This window comes from Oryza glaberrima, chromosome 5 (genome assembly GCF_000147395.1).
Source record: "Oryza glaberrima chromosome 5, OglaRS2, whole genome shotgun sequence".
NCBI lineage: Eukaryota > Viridiplantae > Streptophyta > Magnoliopsida > Poales > Poaceae > Oryza > Oryza glaberrima.
In genome coordinates this window covers 4419093-4440947 of record NC_068330.1, presented here as the reverse complement: position 1 = coordinate 4440947, position 21855 = coordinate 4419093, and the positions used below count along the sequence as shown (strand labels likewise).

Sequence of the window (21855 nt, the reverse complement as noted above, 5' to 3'; positions counted from 1 at the left end):
TAATCTGTTGGTTGGTGTACCATACACGTTTTCAGTGACCACCATGTATAACAGACAATTAAAAGTAAGCAACGACTCCGGAGATGCGGCGAACGAACAAAGGCATTTTGGTCTCAAAGCCTTGCACTTTTGGGGAAAAGATACGAGTAAACAAGTCTGATCGAATTGGGTTTGTAGTTTGACCATGCCTGGGGCTAATAGTAGCTGCCAGGTACCCTGTGGACCATTGAAAAGTCAACGTTGAAGTTGAATTCTAGTGTGAAACCTGAATATGCCCTAAAATAGTAAAAACTCTGAAACTTGACTGGTTGCCAGGACGGTGAGCTAGGGCGTGGTTAGTTCGTGAAAAGAAATTTTTTAAGCGTCACATCATATATTTGACCGGATATTGGAAGGAATTTTTAGATACGAATGAAATTACTAATTTCATAACTCGTCTGAAAACCGCGAGACGAATTTTTGAGCCTAATTAATCCGTCATTAGCACATGTGGGTTACTGTAGTACTTATGGCTAATTATGGACTAATTAAGCTCAAAAGATTTGTTTCACAATTTCCCCTCTAATTATGCAATTAGTTTTTTTTAATATATATTTAATGCTCCATTTGTGTATTCAAAAATTCGATGTGATGTTTTTGAAAAAAAAAATAGAGAACTAAACAGGTCTTAGCCGGCGTCCCGCGAATGGGCGAAGAATCAATGGCATGTTATACGGTCGAGATACATTGACAAGTGGTATGTTTGTTTTAATTTCGAGATCCCGTGCTTATAATTTATTTTTAAAACTTGTTTGGAGGGACTTCTCTTCCTCTTCCTTTGAATTTCGTTTTTTTTTTGATGATGAACTGTCCGTACATCGCCGATCCTTTGACGACATTCCTCGTATGCAGGCAGGGTATGCTGACCTGGCTGGTCGGCCCATGTGCTCCCGCGAAAACAGACCGACTTTAGATGAGACTAAAATTTTTTAAGCCCCTGTCATATCGAATGTTTGGATACTAATTATAAATATTAAACGTAGACTATTAATAAAACCCATCCATAATCTTGGACTAATTTGCGAGACGAATCTATTGAGCCTAATTAATCCATGATTAGCCTATGTGATGCTACAGTAAATATTCTCTAATTATGGATTAATTAGGCTTAAAAAATTTGTCTCGCGAATTAGTTTTCATTTATGTAATTAATTTTGTAAGTAGTCTATATTTAATACTCTAAATTAGTGTCTAAACGTAGGGACTAAAGTTAAGTCTCTGGATCCAAACACCACCTGAACCGAACCTACGTGCGAAAAAGGGGTTGTTTAGATGCAGGACGTAAAGTTTTAGCGTGTCACATCGGATATTATATAAGGTGTAGCATAGGGTGTTCGGGTATTAGTAAAAAAACTAATTACAGCATCCGTCAGTAAGCCGTGAAACAAATTTATTAAGCATAATTAATCTATCATTAGTAAATGTTTACTGTAGCACCACATTATCAAATTATGGAGCAATTAGGATTAAAAGATTTGTCTCGCAAATTAGTCGCAATCTGTACAACTAGTTATTTTTTAAGCATATATTTAATGCTTTATACAGGTGTTCAAACGTTCAATGATGAAAAAATTTAGGGTGTAATCTAAAGAGGCCGTTGTACTCAAAATGCAGGCACGTAAAAGCCAGCTGCGAAGGACCCTGTGCAGTTTATTTAAAGTTTCAAATATACTTATATCTTTAATTGTTTATGATGGATAGAAACACTATATAAAGGATAGATGTCCACAACACGTGTATAATTATCTCTATAAACACACATTTAATTTTTATGAGTAGATATGATTAGATAAGCATATTTTAAAATTGACGAAATTATCACGGGTTATCAACATTGATAAGTACTACATCCATAAGAAAAATACGCCGTCAAATCTAACTTAGGCTGCGTTCGTTTGGAGAACAAAGGGAGTTTGTTTGTTTCGTTTTCCACGCGCACGCTTCCTAAACTACTTAATGGTACGTTTTTTGCAAAAATTTTCTATATAAAAGTTGCTTTAAAAAATCATATTAATTCATTTTTGAAGTTTAAAATAGTTAATACTCAATTAATCATGTGCTAATGGCTCACCTCGTTTTACGTATCTTTCCACTCTTTTCAATCCCCTATCCCTCAAACACAGCCTTATAATCGGATGGGTTAGTTCCACGCTTCCACTAAATGAAAACCTAAACCAGCTACACTCTTTTAATTGTTTTTCTACCAATGCTGCTACTACACATACAATTTTATTTCATTTTTGTAATAAGCAATAAAAAATAGAAAAGGGAAATGGTGGGGTCGCACCGTTCCAGGTACGGAGCCACAGGCAAACGGGTAAGCCCGAAAACCAGGTGCAAAACCAATCACCGGTACCCACCCGTGCACTTGCCCGCCCATCGCAAAAACAACAGACGCACATACCCCCGCCGCCGGTTCGCCGCTCGCCGGCGACGGCCGCCACGACGACGACTCGTCTTCCGTCACCTACCTCCGCTTTCCCACTATTCAATCCCCTCCCGTTTCCCACCACCTTCCCCCCTCTCGCTCCATGGGAAAACCACCCGTCCTACGAATTAAATGCCACCACCCGCGCGACTCCTCCGACCCGACGTTTCCTCCCTTTCACACGCGGGCCCCCACCTTCTCTCTATAAATACCCCGTCTCCTCTCCTCCTCGCCGCATCCCATCCACGCAAATATTTCTTCCTATAACAGGAGAAGAGCAGATCGATCGTTTCCTTTTGATTTCTGAGGAGAAGAGGATCGATCGTTTCGTTCGATCGTTTGGTTTTGAATTTTGAGGAGAAGAGAAGAGAAGAGGATCGGAAGAGATGGCCGGCGGCGGCGTGGAGGACACGTACGGCGAGGACAGGGCCACCGAGGATCAGCTCATCACCCCATGGTCCTTCTCCGTCGCCAGGTTAGAGACATCATCTCCTTCGAGTTCGTCTTCTTCTTCGAATTCGGCATCCATCAATCCCTTGTTCTATCTCAAGCCTCTGCTTTTTATTTCCTTCCGTTTTTGTTCCCAACTTTCTCTACACCCATCATAAAGTTTCCGTTTGTTTTACTCCGCCGGTTTCCTGACTCGCTTCAGTTACAAGCTTGTCCGGCCTAAAAAAAACTGATTCGTGTCGTTCATTGCATCAAATCCATGAAAATCTACATTAATTTGAGAATTGAGTCTTTCCGAATCGCAACCGATCGTTCGGTGGCCATAACAAAAAATTTGAATTCGAATTTCTTGCGCTGTGATGTGATGTGATGCAGCGGGTACACGCTGCTGAGAGACCCGCGGCACAACAAGGGTTTGGCCTTCTCGGAGGCGGAGCGCGACGCGCACTACCTCCGCGGCCTCCTCCCGCCATCCATCGTCTCGCAGGAGCTCCAGGAGAAGAAGCTCATGCACAACCTCCGCAACTACACCGTCCCCCTCCAGCGCTACATCGCCATGATGGACCTCCAGGTACAATCACAAACACCACCACCACCACCAAAAGTTTGATCACCCACTCAAATCAAATGCATTGATAATGTTCATGCAGCAAGAACTGTGGATTACTTCTTTTTTTGAGAAGGGTATTTTTACTCGAGCTCTACATTCAATCGGATATATGCAGTCTTTTTAAATTACAAACTTAGCTTACCAAACAGAGAACTTAGCCCTTACATAACCCAACATGAAATTTATTCCTATGGAGATTTGAACTCAAGACCTACATGCCATTTCACTAGAACTGTGGATTACTGAACACTCTGTCATGTTTCTTGGTTTTTTGTGCTTTTCTTTTTCAGGAGAGGAATGAGAGGCTGTTCTACAAGCTCCTGATCGACAACGTGGAGGAGCTGCTGCCGGTGGTGTACACGCCGACGGTCGGGGAGGCCTGCCAGAAGTACGGCAGCATCTACAGGCGGCCACAGGGCCTGTACATCAGCCTCAAGGACAAGTGCGGTTTTTGTTGCTAGGATTCTGCTTTCCTTCTGATGATGGTGAGGTTGATTAGGAATTTGCAGCCTGACAGGAATCTGTGTTTGTTTGTTTGGTGGATTCAGGGGGAAGATCCTTGAGGTGCTCAAGAACTGGCCGGAGAGGAGCATCCAGGTGATCGTCGTCACCGACGGCGAGCGCATTCTTGGCCTTGGAGATCTTGGTTGTCAGGTAGTGCATTTTTCCCCCATTTCCTGCCCTGATTTTGCTGTCATGAATGTGTCGAAAGAATTTAGATGTGATGATGTATGTTTACCTGGAAGCATTTGCTGATATGTGCTGCTGTTACTATGTCAGGGAATGGGTATTCCTGTCGGCAAACTGTCTCTGTACACTGCCCTTGGAGGAGTTCGCCCATCAGCTGTGAGTGTTCTTATCTTCATGAAATGATCAAAGTATTTTTAGTCTGTTGATGGATTTGCTTTGCTGACTATAAATGTGAATATATGTATGATGCAGTGCCTTCCAATCACAATTGATGTTGGTACCAACAATGAGTCACTGCTCAACGACGAATTCTACATTGGACTCAAGCAACGCCGTGCTACCGGAGAGGTAAGCCACAGTTTCTGCACACGTAGTTCACCTGCAATTAATTGGTGAAACAGAAAACTCTTTTTACCATAGAATTTCTTTTTTATCTTATCTCTGTTATCATGGTTATCAGGAATACCACGAGCTTCTTGAGGAGTTTATGACCGCAGTTAAGCAAAACTACGGCGAGAAAGTGCTCGTTCAGGTCAGTCTGCATAGAAGAATTAATTAAGTTACATGTGCACACTCTGTTTTTACCTTTATCAGGATTCAGGAGATGACTGAATAACATCAAATTTCCTTTCCACAGTTTGAAGACTTTGCCAACCACAATGCTTTTGACTTGCTTGCAAAGTACAGCAAGAGCCACCTTGTCTTCAACGACGACATTCAGGTACAAGAAAGCGAAACTTTTGTGAACCTCTTCTGGTTTCACGCCCATATAATTTGTCCGAATCAGTAGCCACAAAAATACTAATGTGATGAATTTGGTCTACAACGATGGATGGCAGGGAACAGCATCAGTGGTCCTCGCAGGTCTGATTGCGGCGCTCAAGGTGGTCGGTGGAACTCTTGCAGATCACACTTACCTGTTCCTTGGCGCCGGTGAGGCTGGAACTGGCATCGCAGAGCTCATTGCCCTCGAGATGTCAAAGCAGGTAACTGAATGAAAACACACTGCAAACTCTGAATATTGCCTCACTCACTTTCACTGAATATGATCAACAACAATATGGAGTGTGATTTGATTGTGCGTTATTCGTGTAGACGGAGATTCCGATCAATGATTGCCGGAAGAAGGTGTGGCTGGTGGACTCGAGGGGGCTGATCGTGGAGTCGAGGAAGGAGTCGCTGCAGCACTTCAAGCAGCCTTTCGCGCACGAGCACGAGCCGGTGAAGACGCTGCTGGAGGCCGTGCAGTCCATCAAGCCGACCGTGCTCATCGGCACCTCCGGCGTCGGCAAGACCTTCACCCAGGAGGTCGTCGAGGCCATGGCCACCTTCAACGAGGTAAACCAATGCACACATCATGGTGGCTGCATATGTGCTCCTCTTCTTGATGATGATGATCAAGTGCACTAACATGAAATCAAATGCAGAAACCTGTCATCTTCGCGCTCTCCAACCCGACGTCGCACTCGGAATGCACCGCGGAGGAGGCATACACCTGGACCAAGGTGAGAGATCAATAGAGCTGAATCGAAATCGTCAATGGCGATCTGAATCGAAATGTTTGTGCAGGGAAGTGCGGTGTTCGCGAGCGGGAGCCCGTTCGACGCGGTGGAGTACGAGGGGAAGACGTACGTGCCGGGGCAATCGAACAACGCCTACATCTTCCCGGGGTTCGGGCTGGGCGTGGTGATCTCGGGCGCCATCCGCGTCCACGACGACATGCTGCTGGCGGCGTCGGAGGCGCTGGCGGAGCAGGTGAGCGAGGACAACTTCGCCAGGGGGCTCATCTTCCCGCCCTTCACCAACATCCGCAAGATCTCCGCGCACATCGCCGCCAAGGTCGCCGCCAAGGCGTACGAGCTCGGCCTCGCCAGCCGCCTCCCGCGCCCCGACGACCTCGTCAAGTACGCCGAGAGCTGCATGTACACCCCGGCCTACCGCTGCTACCGCTGATCGAGCGCGAGCCCACCGAGGAGGAAGACGATCGATCGAATTAAGCAATAAAATTTTTATTCAAATCTTGGCGCGAGCGTTAGCTGCCATTAGGAGTTTTCATTTTTAATTTTTTTTGTGTACCCATACGTATACGTGTACTGCATACATACTAGAGCACCTGATGGTGCTTGTCGTCGTCGATTCTTTTGACCGATTTGAAGTTTGGTAGGGTGTAATAGCACTTTTGAGTTTTCCACATTGAGTTGATTCGGTGTAATAGGAGTCAAATTTGAGTTTCTTATGATGGTTGTTCATGATCAGTTTCTGATGCAATGCGTCGTGTCATTTTTACCCAATAAAAGCAGAGATGCTTACTTAGTGGAATAAGTTCACTTTGTGATTCTCGAAATCTAATCCGTGACCCTAAACCGCAAAACCAGATATTTTAACCCTCTAACTCTTAAAACCGGTGCAATTTGTCTCCCCCGGCGGTTTTGCTGACGTGGCACCTACGTGGTGGTGTTGACAGGGTCTTCCTTACATGTGGCGCTTGTGTGGCATTAGAATTATAAAATATATAGGGCCCATTTATCATTCACATAAAAGATCACATGTGGGACCCACTGACATGTGGGGTCCACATGTCATCCTCTCTCCTCCCCTTTCTCATCCCCCTCCCTCTCTCCCTTCTCTCTTTCTCTCCCCAAACTCTCTTCACCACCAGAGCGGCAGTGGGGACAGCGGCGGTTGGGCGGTGAGGAGCGGCGGCTGCAGCGGTGGGAGTTGGCAGCGGCCATGGGTGGGGGAAGAGAGAGGCTGGCCATGGGAGCAGCGTGCCCCGAGGGGGAGCGTGTGGGCAGCGGGCGTGGGGCTGGAGAGGAGGCGGAATGGGCACGCCGCCCCCATTCCGCCGTCTCTCCTCCTGCAGTCCTCCTGCCGCTCGTCCTCTTGCAGTCCTGCTGGCCACCGAGGACGAGACCCACGCCCTCATGCCGCCATGGACGCCGATGACAATGGCTTCGACGAGCTTGCCTCCTCCCGCGCGGCCCCAGGAGCTACACCCACCACCACTACCACTGGCGCCGCCTCACCCCCATTGTCTACGTCGTCATCGCAGCAGCAGTCGCCGCCGCAGTTGCGCTCCTTCGCTCGCTCGTTCTTCGCCCGGCTGCCGAGGACGAGATCCACACCTTCATGCCGCCATGGACACAGACGGCAACGACTTCGATGAGCTCACTTCCTCCCGCCACGGCCCCGCGCGCTACGCCCAACACTACAACAGTCGTCATCCAGATTCATCGGTCATGGTGACGGGTGACGACAACTGAGCCGGACGCCACCGCCACTCCCGACCGCCACTTCCCCTCTACGCCGTTGCCGTCCCCACTGCCGCTCCGCTGAAGAGAATTTTGGGGAGAGAAAAAGAGAAGGGAGAGAGGGAGGGGAATGAGGAAGAAGGGGAGGTGAGAGGATGACATGTGGGCCCCACATGTCAGTGGGTCCCACATGTCATCCTTTATGTGAATGATAAATGGGCCATATATATATATTTTTAATTCTGATGCCACGCAAGCGCCACGTCAACGTCACGTGTAAGGAAGACCCTGTCAACACCGGCACTTAGGCGCCACGTCAGCAAAACCGCCCTCCAAAACCGCGAGGGAGTCAAATTGCACCGGTTTTAAGAGTTGGGGGTCGAGATATCTGGTTTTGCGGTTTAGGGTCACGGATTAGATTTCGATCACTTTTAGGGACACAAAGTGAACTTATTCCTTTCTTAGTTGCAATGCTATTCTTCTTTCCCCTCGTGAATTGCACTAAGGATCAGAGCAAAATTATTTCTTGGGCAAATTATTATTTTTCTCTCAAGGCCCTGCTTTAATTCAGGTCCATCAACAGGGAATGGGCCGGAATTGAGGCCTGCTGGACAAGGCCTAAAGTTGGCCGCATCCTTCCTCTTCAAAATTGCCTTTCCCATAGAGTAAGTCCATTATAACCCCCCTCAAATATATGTCCAATTTGATTTGTATCTCTAAACCATAATATCGGATGTCTTCACCCTAACTATTAAACCGATGTAATTTAACTCCCTTAACGGTTTTCATAGTGTTTTTCGTTGACATGGCAATCTAATCACAAAATAGAAAATGGCCCATATATAAGTGACTAGGAAAAAATATAAAAGAATATGGAGCCCACTTATCAGCCCTCTTCCTTTCCCCTAACTTCTTCATGCTTGGAACCACTCAAAGTCTAGAACCAGCGGCCTTGCCACTTAGCTTGGCATCACCGTCGACGGAGGAGGGGGAGGGGTTTGGTGTCCGGTGGAAGAGGAACTGGAGGTGGCAACAACCTCGTTGGCGGCGGCGGCGGTTGGCGAAACCTGGGAGAGATATGAAGAACAAGATCCCTGCGGGGAGGTGAAGGAGGGGTGGGCAGCGAGGAGGCGGGATGGGACAGCAACAGGAAGGACTAAGTGAAAAGGGGAGTGGTGGCGCCGCACTCAGCAATGGAAGCTCGAGCTTGGAGAAGCCATCAAGGTAGGAGGCGAGGGTGGAGTCGAACTTGGTGAAGCTATGGAGGCAGGCGAAGAGCCGCTAGTCCCCCAGCCCCCTCCTTGACACTGGTGGCACGCCATTCCCATAGTCCCCGAACCCCCTCTCCAACACCAGTGGCACGACATTCCCCCAGCCCCCTCTCTGGCACCAACGGCAAGCCATCACACAGCCCCTCTCTGGTGCCGGTTACTATTACCATCGCCCTGAGCCCCTGCCACCACTCCCTCCCTCGCCACTTCCGACAGGGGAATAGTGAAGGGAGAGAGGGATAGGGAGAGGGAGGAAGGAGGAAAAAGAGAGATAATGAGTATGACAAGTGGGCCTCATTTATCTTTTTTATTTTTTTCTAGTCACTTACATATGGATCCACTTTTATTTTGTGATTGGACTACCACGTTCTTACATGGTTGACTAAGTCAATGAGCCACGTCAGTGAAAACCGCTCTCAAAACTCATCAAGTGGCCATGTCACTGAAGTTGTTTCCCAAGTTATGACTACAACGTTTCTTTCTTTCTATGTTCTATTGCTCGGTTAATAAAAGATCACGCTAATATTAACAATTTATTAGCTACATAGGCTATAAATTAAAAGTTAATAAAATACTATCTCTCTTCATAAGTATAAACATTACTAGAAAAGGCATTTTTCCCGACGCGAGGTCTTTTTTCGCAGGCGGACATGACCTTTGGAACCAAATGACCGCCTACAAAAATATAAATCGGGGTGAAATTTGTTGTCCGCTTTATTTTCGCAGGCGGACCACTTAAGCGGATTTTCGCAGGCGACCCTTATGTGGTCCGCCTGCAAAAATCGTACCTAAAAAAACAATATTAACTCCTTATCTCCTCCTCCCACCCCTCCCCACCACTCATTTCTCTCTCTCCCTCAACACTTCTCCTCCCGGCCTCCCCTCCACACCTCTCCTCTCTCACCGGCCCCTCTCCTCCCCTCACCTCTCCTGGCCGCCGGCCGAAGGCGGCGGTGGCGGCGTGTGCTCCTGGCGGCAGCGGCGATGGGTGGTGGCGGCGGCGGCCGGTGAGAAGGGTTGAGGCGGCACGGCTCCCGGCCCCTCCCTCCCAGATCTGGCTGGAGGGGGTGGGGGGAGGGCGGTGGCCGGCGGCGCGGATGACAGCAGGGTGTGGCCGTGCGGTGGCGGCGGCGGCGGACGACATCTTCCGGCCCCTCCTTCCCTCCCGGCGGGGGCGGACGACGGCGGGGCGCGGCCGTGAGGCGGCGGCGGCGGACGATGGCTCCCGGCCTCTCCCTCCCTCCCGGCGATGTGGGAGTTTTTGCTGATGAAGATGGATGAGCTATATGTATAAAGTGATTTTAGGAATGATTTTACATGTGATTTTGTTTGCTTTCTTTGCTTGAATTGATTCTTGTGAAACTGAAATATGGCTGGTGTGTGTGAAATATTAACGGCGCGGAATGGACGGAACCCTAACGACGATGGTATTTTTGGGACAAAATCATCTGTACGATGGCATTTCTTGGAACTCACACTTGTCGATGGTATTTCTGGGACTTAGACGCTTGTCAATGGCATTTCATGGATTATCTCTTATATTTATGGATGAAAAGAGTAGTGTGATGAAGAAGGATGAGAGTGAATCCGAATCTTCAGCCATCCATCAAACCATGTGGTCAAACTGGTGGCCAACGCCTTCCTTCCCATACGCTGAACTGCCACATATGGCACTACTCTGCTCGTGTTGCTGCATGCACATGTAGCGTCGCTGCCTGTATGTGCTTGTCGATCGCTCACCTAGTCCAGATAACCAACAGGAGATAGATGGCGAGAGATGTGGCTACTTAAAGGCCTTGTTTGGTTAATGAGCCACAGAAATTATTTTCCACATGTTCAAAGACATCTTTAAAATTCTAACCATTCGCTCTCTCTCTTCTATTTAATATTAATCCTTGATTTTTCTTTTCAGGAATACGCAAAAGGATTGCGCACCTTTGTATTAAGACTTTAAGAGAAATAAAATTTACACAAACGGCAAAACAAAGAAATGAAGAGGGATTTGGGAAGAAAAGGAGGAAAGGGAGGAAAAAGAGGACTTAAGCCTATTCTCGCGATTACAATGGGACGATCAAACGACCTAGCACGCTAAGAAGGTAGCGTTGGTGACAGGGGATGGGCGAGATGCCAAAGGCCAGCCTCTTGCGCCATGCCTACTACCACCTCGGACCAGGGCCGAGAACAGTTGTTGAACACGCGGTTGTTCTCTTCCTTCCAAATGGACCACGCCCCAAGGGTCACGACCGTGTCGAATCCACAACGATGCTCCCTCGGAACTTTGAGTCGGCGGGAGCAGTGCCACTCGTGAAGAAAACATCGCTAGAGAGGAAGCAATGTGGGAGCCCGAGGCTCGAGAGGACGGTCCACCACAGCTGTAGGGACTTGGGGCACCTAATTAGAATGTGATCAATTGGCTCATCCTGTTGGTCACAGAAGACACAACAGGTAGGATGCGGCAAGCCACGCTTCTCCAAGCGGTCAGCCATCTAGCAGTGGCGATGAGCAACCAACCATAGAAAGTAGCGATATCGAGGAGGGGCGAAAGAACACCAGATAGGTAGATGCCGGAATGGAATCCTTCCTCAGAAGAGGACAAGATAGGCCGAGCGGGTGGAATATGACCCCAAGTCCCATCTCATTCATTTTCCAATTCCAATCCTATCTCTCATTTTTCTATTATCTAAACATATTGTAGGGGAGATGTAGGGGTAATTTGTACTTCCTCCGTTTAATATTATAAAACTTTCTAACATTACCAACATTTATATATATGTTAATGAATCTAGACATATATGTGTGCCTAGATTCATTAATATCTATATTAATATGAGAAATGCTAGAAAGTCTTATAACCTGAAACGGGGTAGTAGATATTATAGATACTTCAATTTGTTTTTTAATGGATATAGCTAAAGGAAGAGGTGTGGGCATTACCAATGTTTGGTAACAACCTACTAGTAAATACATCTATATATTTATTAATTTTACAAAAAAAATTATGGTTAAAATGATCCTACGTCTTACGTTTTTTTAAACCAAACGGTTAAAATCTTGTTTGCAAGAATTTTCGAAGAAAATTTAGTAAAGCACCCCTGCTCTTTTAGAAACTAAGCTCAGCGCAAAATTGCTCAGAAATATAAATTCCTCTCTTTCTCTCTTCCACAAGCTGTGCGACGGCGTGGCGGCGAGAATGCGAGGCGCCGCCCACCTCGCGCGTTCCGCCGACGAGCGCGTGGACGGCCTCCCCGCGCCCTAGCCTTCTCCCCTGTGCGGCCGCGGCGGCCTGGCCTTACCCTCCTCGCGCGAACGGCGGCAGGTGAGCAGGTTCTGGAGGGTGCCACGCGGCCGGACGACCTCCTTCCTTTCCCTTCCCTTTTGCCCGCCTGCATCCCTCACGTTTCGAATCGAATAGAAATATAGAATAGCAGCTCGTGTTCTTTCTCCCCGCAAAATAAAATAAAATAGAATAAATTATTTTGTGGGGTTCGGCCGCTGAATGATCCCCATTCCCCGTGTTAGGTCCTTTACTGTTGATTGGATGGATGCCTTCTTGCCATGATAAATCGCGTCTCCTTTATGTCATATATGTGGCCTGTTTTCATTTTGTTGTTAATGAAATTTGGAATGCCGCTTCAGGAAAATTAGTAAGATTAGTGTTAATGCTATTGTGTTATCCCTGTCAGCCAGTAAGCAAAATCTAGAATGGTATGATGTTCTTGAAGGTAGTAACTTTTTTTTTTCTTTTCGAAGAATGTTCTTGAAGGTTACTTGATCTTACTATGCAGAGAAATATAGTAGTACCGTGTTCTTGATTACAGATGGTGTGTCTTTGTTTCAAATTTGTAAATATTCTAGTTTTGTTTGGACCTGAGACTGTAGTTGAGCTGATTCTGCCTATGCCCATTTCTGAAAGAAGCTATCTGGAGTAATCTGTTCGTTAGTATAAAAGCAGCATGGGTTGCATTTTTCTGTGTGAAGCTGTCTATGGTTAGTGCAATAGCATAACTGGTTGCCTTTTTTGTTTTCGTGAAGGATGAGTTGATTCTTCTTATGTCATTTTTGTATCAAGTTTGTATGGTTACTATAAAAGCACAATTGGTTTCCATTTTTGTTTTCGTGGAGAAGGATGAGTTGATTCTTCTTATGTCATTTGTGCGTGATGCTGTCCATGGTTAGTACAAGGGCATCATTGGCTGAATGGCTGTCATTTTTCTTCCCAGGTGAAAGGATTTGCGTCCACCTGCAAAGGCAGCAACTGGAGATACCGAGAAATGGGAGGGGCACTTAACAAGTTCACAAGCACTCTGGAAACTGCTGCGTTATCACTACTCTGGGAACCGTATGATATTCATGATTAACCTCTGCAGCAAATGGATTTGAAGCATTTTCCACGCAGGTCAGCAAACTGAATTTTGACCATCGCACTATTCATTTTATTGAAGAATTGAAAGTTGTTGGGCACTTAGACTAACTAAGTGAAGTGCTTAATTGCTGATTGTCGGGTGTGTGAATCTGCAGCAACGAGTTGAATTGATTAAATTCATAAAAGATAAAGGCTGCAATTGATCATTGTAATTAAGATCTTGTGTGCATCTTGTCTCCTTTAATAATTCACTAGGTGAGGTCTCTACCTTTTCAGAGATAACATAAGATATGACATATTGCACATGTTCTACCATTGGCCCATAGATAACCATATCGTATGGCATACTACAACTTCAAAACCCTTTTTCACAACACTAAAGTAGGGAATAGGGTAGAGAAGAAATATGTTATAGCTACACACTTTGATTTCCTGAATGGAGGACCATGGTGAAACAACACAACAACAGAAATGGATAAACATTGCAAAAGGGAGACCTGTTTGTGCTCATAAACTAGTATCTCATGCTATACGCACATGAAAACAGGAGTGAAGAACACAGCACCCACCCTGACGTGGAAACATGCTTTTTTGACTTAGGATGGAAGACATTTAGTACATCAATAAAAGGCACTTTGCTATAGCAATATTAGACTGTCTGGATTGATTCTATTTAACTACAAGGATGATCTTACCAATGTCACGTACCAATTGTTACTGCTAATTTTCTATGCTGTTGGAAAGGAAAACAAGGTTCATGTAGGCATCGTATAGTGACTATATTTAAGTCTCTGTTAAACTGTAAGCAATTCAACATAGTACTATTTGCTTATCAAATTAGTGGACTGTGCTAGTTTTTCTAATGTCACCCAAGCACAGTAGCAACGATTTTGGTCTACTTTGTAGATTTATATCACCAAAGGAATTGAAAATTCAGAATTTGGGGATCCAAAACCCAGACTCTTGAAATGTGAACAGGTGCATATGTCATGACTTTATGGAGCCAAGGACCCATATGCATTTCTTGTGGTTATCCATGCTCAGAAGAATATATCAGTCAGAGAAACATTAAGACAAAGTAAGACAGAAGAGTCAGTTAATTTTGTTTAACGTGGCTTCAAAGTTCAAAAATATTGTGGTATTCCTACTTCAACTGCTCTGCATTAGTGGTGTTCTGCAGCTTGTTTCTATAGCATGTAAGGTGGATACCTGCTGCTAGTTATCAAGAAGCAGCCTATGTTTGAACAGTTCTCCTAGTGCATGCACAACTTCAAATCAACCCCTAAGATTACTTATTTGAGAATACCAGGATCTAACTTCACTAAAGAGGCATCAACTTTACATATAGTGCAGCATGAGGAATCCGATTTCAGGAAGCCTTAGTAACATATGTTCGACATTAGGGATAAATACACATATATTCTTCAAGAGCACCACTGCTCGACAGTGCTAACATTCTATCCTTCAAATGCTGCAAACAGGAAGGAAACAGCCTCAGCCTTGTAGCTTAAATCCCAATGATTTGATGGCAGCGGTCTTCACAGTAGGTATCTTGGTGAAACAGTGCTATCTGGTCTCCAATAGTCTATTCATAAAACAGTGCTGGCTTGAAATTGACACATCTGCTCTCTCTCTCTCTCTCTCTCTCCAATTTCTTCAGGTTATTGGTAAAACAATTAGCATGTTGTATGAACCAACCTTGCAATGATGAGGCTTGTCTTGAGGAATAGCAGCAGTACTGCAAGTAATTCAATATAGACAAGCATGCAATAGCCATATTTCCAGCTCAAACTTTATGGATGTATATAATTATATAGATTGGTGTGCTCCAGCATTTTGTCATCAGCTTCTGGGCATCCTCTTGCTCTAAACACTAAAGATGATCATGTGCCTTGTTTATGTTCTTTGTCCAAAAAGGCATGTACGTGAACTGTCAACTACAATATATTTTATTATTTTACCTGTCAACAGTCTAGGAATATGCGTTTCTGTAGAATATGCATTGGACCTTGATCTTCCTATATTATTTCATATCTCCTATGTAGCAAAATAAATGATTTTAGACTATGGCAAATAAATTCCAAAATTATCTTTGATATTTGGAAATTATGTGTTGTTATCCTATCTTTTGCTAACTACAAAGGTACAAGTAAAATGAGCTCACAAAGTGCCAATTTTAGTGTTGCTGTGCTCTGGAATATAATTATCTAAGAGAATCTTTACCAGTTCTAGTAGTATTTTTTTTGGTGGCTCCAGATAAGTGGTTATTAATTATTTAACATTTTTATAACTAGTAAAATTGCAGATTAAACACTATCGCAATGCCAAATTAAACCTAATTTTACTGTGTAAAAACACTTGCAGATGTATAGTTCTTCATTTCCTCAAAACATCAAATGATGCATAGAAGGATATGGACATAATTGGTTGGTCTATTAGGTGATATAAGCGATTTTGATCTAGGGCAAATTTTTTTCTCATAGATAATTTCCTAAGGTGTTGATATGATTATATGAATATGGCTAAAACTAGGGCACGATGCATGACATACAGTTTCCCTTCTATTTTCCTAACAAATATGAACAATAATATGACTATAACCGAGATCATTACAAAGTGTTACAATGAGCATAGTGCATAATTGATATTAGCGTGAAGTGATTTGATTTATTGAAGGTCAAATGCTTAAGTTCTGTAGATGAGCATATTATCTCTTTCCTGTGTTTCAAATACAGTAATTACAATATAATTACAAACTAGCAAGAGTTCATGTTGCATGTTTACTTGCTGTAAAATCTTAGTAATGTGAAGCACACATGTACTTCACTACGTAACGATGGAAAATAGTGGTAAGAAATCCCAATGTGTAGTATATCTGTATTCTGATCAGTGTGTAAGTTGGTTGCCCTGTTGAATGTATATGGAGTAAGTACTACTTTCCTGTTGAAATTCCTTCATCCAAATTCATTCTAATAATGGTCTAGTGGCTCTAAATCACTGAGTAATGGATTTGCGAGATCCAAAATCTCCAAAATTTTCAAGGAAGAATCTGTCTCTCTTAGCTTGCTCCACTGCCATAAGCAGATGTGCTGCAAAAAATCCCATCTTTATAAATGCTCTTTGGTCACTTTTTTTTATGCTGTTCTTCTTAACTGAATTGTATGGTGCAGGATCCAGTCCTGTAAATATAAACATGAAATATCATCCCACACAAATTCTTACTTTCCATGGAAACACTTTGCTTAGTCTGTAGTTTCTGATAGCTGTTGTTTCTCCTTATTTGTTTCATTATTTATGTTACTAGCAATATGCATTTAGGAATATGCATAACAAGGAACATGCAAAAAAGCTGAAACAGTGCAACCATTCTTGCAACTATGAGAATAGTGAGGTGATGATTTTGCCACCTCACTTTGTTATCAGATTTGTGCTCTGTGGCTATTATTTGTTTTGCATCTTGTTGTCATGATTCGCCAAGATAAGAACTTTACTGACACTAACCATTTAAACAAGTATCTATCATTTTTTTTTGAGAAAGTACAATTGGATGCACACACCCACACACGCCACACTAACACCACCAGACGTGTGCATGTCCTCTGCACACGCTTCACACGCCACCTAGAGCGCAGGCCCACGCATGCTCACTAAAAGCACAAGCGTGTGTGTACTTCTGACATTAGTGGGTACCAACGTCAAATTTAGGATTTGAACCTTGGTGGCCTAGGTGCACAGCTTCACCACCTAGCCATTTAGCCATATGCAAGCTTCCAGTATGTCATTTTAATATACTGTTCCAGGTTAGGATTCTCTTATCACTATCCAGCTGAGATACCAATAAGTCATTATCTTTGCTCCAATTATACATTTTATTCCTCTTTTCAGCATCTACTGAAAGTAGTGGATGGGACCAGCTAATAAAATATACAACTATAACTGAAAAACCACGGGAAGTAGCTACTAGAAAGATTTATCCATCCTTTTCTGCATGAAGTGGAATAAAGGTAGAATTTCCTGCCCACCATGCATCTTCCTTTTTATCATCCAGTTTTCATTTGGTTTCAGTGTGAAAGCATAGGGATGCCACTGTTTCTCTTCTTTCTTTTTAGTAGGATGCCTCCTTCGGCCATTTGATGGTTATGTCTTATTTCCAATCTTTGCTGTTAGCTTTTTTTCTGACAATCTTTCAGGATATGTGAGATGTGGCGAAAAGGAGCAGATAGTAGAGCTCCTTTGGTTCATCAGATGATAGATCTGCCTGAGCGGTCCAGGCCTTGTGGTCTTGCATGTTAGATACCCCTAGATGTTTTTATCCATCTGATTGTCTTTGAGAAATTTATTGGTCTGATTTAGCTAGAGGAAGGGCACAGCTCTAACTGATTGAACAGTGGTGTTGCTAATAATAGATATTACACATATGAATTTGATTATTGAAAATACATACATTGTTGTTGGTAGATGTACTTTTATTTAATTTACTTACCATTGTTCTGAGTTCGTAACTTCCTGTTGTTCCTATATTTTTGTGAAGTGGCTTTTTAACAGTTGGCTTATTGGCTAGTGACTTTGTAAGTCACTTTCATTACCTCTCTCTTTTCTTTGAACGAACCAGCAGAGTGCTAATTCATACATTCAAAAAAAAGGAGAATGAAAGTGACTTACGAAATCACTAGCCAACTCACTTTCATTCTCAAATACATAGAAAATAAATGATTCTCCTGTCGTTATCTGATTCTGTTATGTGTTTTGTGCACAAGGTTGTGGCCAAGGGCTGCTACACCCTTGTTTTTGTTTTGTCAAGTATCCGTTTCTGTTCAACCAGTGCAAGTCCAAGCATAACACCGGAATGACATAGCTGTAAACTCATTGAAAATGGAAAATTATTATACTGCAAGGAAGTTCAACTATGTTAGTTGTTATAGTTGGTGACCCTGAGTGGACAAGTACTGGCTGATTGTATAATTTTTTGTTCCCCTGAGAAATGGAATTCCGGGGTACCCATTGTAAGGAAGAAAAAAAAGGTTCATTTGTATTTGGGATTACTCTGTCCTGGCGCAGTGTTATCCTATGAAAAACAAATATCATTGTTGGGCGATCAATTTTTGGGTGCTTGTTCATATTTCATGTCCATGGTAATTTTCATTATTTATTTTACAGGATGTTAGTCCTATCATCTTTGATTTTTTTTCATGGTTGATTGTATAAATCCTAATTGAAATATGCTAATTTTGTCATCTGCATAGCATGCAACCTCAATTTTGTTCAATGAAATCAACTGAGTTGTATGGAGGCAGAGTTTGGTGGAAGGTTGCCAATGGTTTGTACTCTGATTATCTATATAATTCAGGAAATAGGATAATTACTTTCTGTTAAATACTCAATGCAGAATTTCAACGGTTGATGTCATTCTAGGGAGGCATGAAAATCTCTCCAGAAACTCATGTTTAGTATAAGATATCTTGTAAAGTTTAAATTTGCTAGATTTAGTGAATCTGTCCTCCTTAAAACATTAAGTGGTCATCAGTCACTAACGAACTTTGTCGGCTTGCGTTGTGTGACATTCAGATAGGCTGTTTCCCAACTCTGTTACAGTTACTTGCACACACTCTGGAGTATTTGAATTGTAGAAATAACTTCTTTGTCTATAAATAATGTAATTTCATAAAATATATATTAGCAATATAATATTGTTAAAATATTTATTTATTACATCTATACAGTTGCTTCTTCGGGAACAAACCTTGTTCTAGGTGCTACTGTTCTACAAACCTCTGCTGTGCAGTGTCACAAATATTCTTAAATATCTCTTGCTGTCTAGGATATAAACCACAGAAACCAAATGAAATACAGAGCTCAGCAACTTGCAGCATTGGTACTCGAGTTATTGTTCAACAGTTTCATGAAAGAAAAGTACTCTGTCCTTTTGTTATGCTTTATTCACAGGAGGGCATTATCAATGTAGAATAAAGGTTTTGCATGTTATAAGAAAAATCCTTTTTTCCTCTATATATACACCCCCCCTCTTGTGCATGGCTCATTGTGTCTCAGCTCTCTCCACCTGCTTGAACTGATCTCTAAAGCTTAGCCATATATGGAGTATTCAAATTTGCGTCGCCAAATCATCTTTATGAAGAAAAATCTTTTTGATCAGGTTTCATGCCTTCACTTTTGTTCCTTTGAGAAATGAGATCGTAATTAATTAGTGTATTGCACTAGACACTAGTTGATGTTTTATTGCTTCTCAGTTCCTGAGCTGCAATATTAGATGAGATAGTTCACTAGGAGAGAGAGTTAGTTTCTTCAGTTTTTGTCTTACATGTAAGTATATAACAAAGTTTGATTGCACCCTTGGACATCCCCTGAGGGCACACTGAATCCCTGGAGAAAAGCATTATCAATCAATGGTCAGATATGTGGTCATGTGGAGCTTATATCATTCATGCACTCTGTTTCAATTGTGAATTTCATTTGCAACAGCATAACTCAGTTTTGTAGTGTAGTCTACTAGTCTGGGATGATGCAATAATGCTCACTTAGCAGTTGGCACCCATCTTATCTTATCTAAAAGTTATACAACTTTCTTTTACATCACATATGCATGCATTATGATAATGAGTTTAAGCAGATCGTCAAGGATGTAATATGCCATAGACAATAGCAAACCACTTTCTTAATTTCCTTTGTACTATTCCATTGAGAATATACAAAAAGTCAGGTCTTTCAACCTTTAGAGAGTAATCATAGAGTAGCATCAATTTGATGATACATTAGTATCTCCTAGGCAAATACTAGATTTCCTTTATACTTAACTAGGGTGAAGCCTACTCCCTCCATCCCATAAAAAACCAACCTAGTACCGGATGCGACACATCCTAGTACTATGAATCTGGACGTATATACGTCCAGATTCATAGTACTAGAAAATATCACATCCGGTTCTAGATTCGTTTTTTATGGGACGAAGGGAGTAAGTCACTTGCTGGAACCTGACTTTTTTTTTAATCTTTGACTAATTATATAGATTTACCCTTGTAAATTAGTACACTTTGTATTATATGGACTGCACAAAAGTTTTTTTTTTGGTTGTGTATTTCATGCTTCTTTCTTTTGCCTATAATCTACCTCGTGGTTTTCCTGCAGGGTTACCTTGATGAACAGTTTAATCAGCTGGAAGAACTGCAGGATGAATCAAGCCCCAATTTTGTTGAGGAAGTTGCGGCTCTGTTCTTCAAAGATTCATCAAGACTGTTGACAAATATAGAACAAGCAATGTAAGTAATATGTCTGCATCCACGATATGAATAGATAATTGATTTTTTGTACAATGATTACCCATGATTTGAAAGACATGACAATTACATTTACTTCCATTTCTTTTGATGCAGTGATAAATACCCTCAGGATTTCTACAGATTAGATTCTCTTGTGCAACAACTCAAAGGCAGCGGATCCAGGTATAAAACTGGGGCATATGCCCAGAACACAGAGTGAACAATATTCTTTTACAGGTCTCATCAGTGTAAAATCATGTCTTAGGTCTTAAATAACCAATATAAAAACATTCAAACTTAAGAATGCTTATTGATGTGAAATGAACAAATATTATTTGTTAATATGAATGTTCTCACCGAAAGCTTGTCATCTTTGCCTGCTTTATGTGTTCAAAATTCGCTAAAGTTGGCCTGTGTTTGGCGCAGCATTGGTGCACTGAGGATGAAGAATGAGTGCTCTGTGTTCAAAGCAAACTGCAATGACAGGAATCTGGAAGGGTATGCATTTCATTGACTCGTCCAACTTGTTCTTCACATACTATCCAATCATCATGCAATTTCCTCACATGATGTGATGAGGCCATGTTCTCTTTCAGATGCCGCAGGTCTCTTCAGAAGATGAAGAGGGAGCATGCCACTCTGAAGCAGAAGCTGGAATCATATTTTCAGGTATGTTGTACTACATCCTTGTCTCTCTCTCTTTCTGTTTACCTTATTTTCAGCATTGCTACATGGCTAAACAACTTGGTTATCTCCTGTTCCTTCTGCTGATGCAGTTACTGAGGCAAGTTGGTCCCCGTGATTATGCAGTGAGCTCAAGGAAGTAAGAAGAACAGTATGAGTTCCAAGGAAAATAAAGAACATATACATAGCAGCTATCAGTCTCTTGAAAATTCTGTCGCTGAAAAGTTTTTGTGCCAATCAGATACTCATAATGCTTAATGGTGCCTTTTTGTTGTGTTTGGATTGCATCTGTAGCTCCATGATCCATATATACTGTATGAAGTTATGTAAAGCCCTGCTTATGCACACTCTCCTTGCCTGTCTACAAAGTGCCATGAACTTGTGTTATTAGTCAGTAATTGTAGCAGAAAGTGTCATGGTACTAATATGAGCTTTTAATGTTTGAAACTAGTAATATGTAAACTAGTTTTTTGGGTTAATTAATTGCCCAGGTGCCATCATGGAAAACTATTTGTTTGTACTTTGTATACTCAACAAACGCTATAGTCACATTCCCAGAACCAACGACACTTAAAAAACACTGGTTTTTCATCTCTTCCACTAATATTCATAACAGTGTTTGAGCTTTAACCATCAATATCATTTTGAACGTTTCGATTTCTAAAATCTTAAAAACGTTATGGCTAGATTTGTCTTCAGAAGTCCTAAAAATATCATAACTTTGCTATATTCTTCATAAGTTTTATACTAGTAGTAATAATTTAATCATAAAAAGATGATTATCTATAGAAAAAGAAA

At 42.6% G+C, this 21855-nt stretch overlaps 2 protein-coding genes across 4 annotated transcripts; both read left to right on the top strand.

Annotated features, from left to right (window-relative positions):
- Positions 1-2689: 2689 nt before the first annotated feature.
- LOC127774987 (NADP-dependent malic enzyme, chloroplastic-like) lies at positions 2690-6472 on the top strand. The gene is made up of 12 exons (XM_052301285.1): positions 2690-2942; positions 3293-3488; positions 3818-3969; positions 4076-4181; positions 4308-4373; positions 4470-4565; positions 4678-4749; positions 4855-4938; positions 5057-5203; positions 5313-5555; positions 5645-5722; positions 5787-6472. Exons 1-12 carry the CDS (start codon positions 2854-2856, stop codon positions 6168-6170), a joined length of 1713 nt encoding a protein of 570 aa, XP_052157245.1. The 5' UTR covers positions 2690-2853; the 3' UTR covers positions 6171-6472.
- A 5412-nt stretch (positions 6473-11884) lies between these two features.
- LOC127774745 (pseudo histidine-containing phosphotransfer protein 2) lies at positions 11885-21739 on the top strand. Of its 3 annotated transcripts, none has more exons than XM_052301034.1 (9): positions 11885-12055; positions 12960-13135; positions 14584-14645; positions 14763-19253; positions 20243-20373; positions 20488-20556; positions 20800-20871; positions 20970-21042; positions 21150-21739. In XM_052301034.1, the coding sequence occupies exons 4-9, from the start codon at positions 19194-19196 to the stop codon at positions 21198-21200; spliced, it is 456 nt and encodes a 151-aa protein (XP_052156994.1). In that variant the 5' UTR covers positions 11885-12055; positions 12960-13135; positions 14584-14645; positions 14763-19193; the 3' UTR covers positions 21201-21739. The 3 variants fall into 3 exon arrangements, with proteins under 3 accessions (XP_052156994.1, XP_052156993.1, XP_052156992.1); XM_052301033.1 differs by having other exon boundaries at positions 14584-14649; XM_052301032.1 differs by having other exon boundaries at positions 14584-19253.
- The last annotated feature ends 116 nt before the right edge of the window (positions 21740-21855 follow it).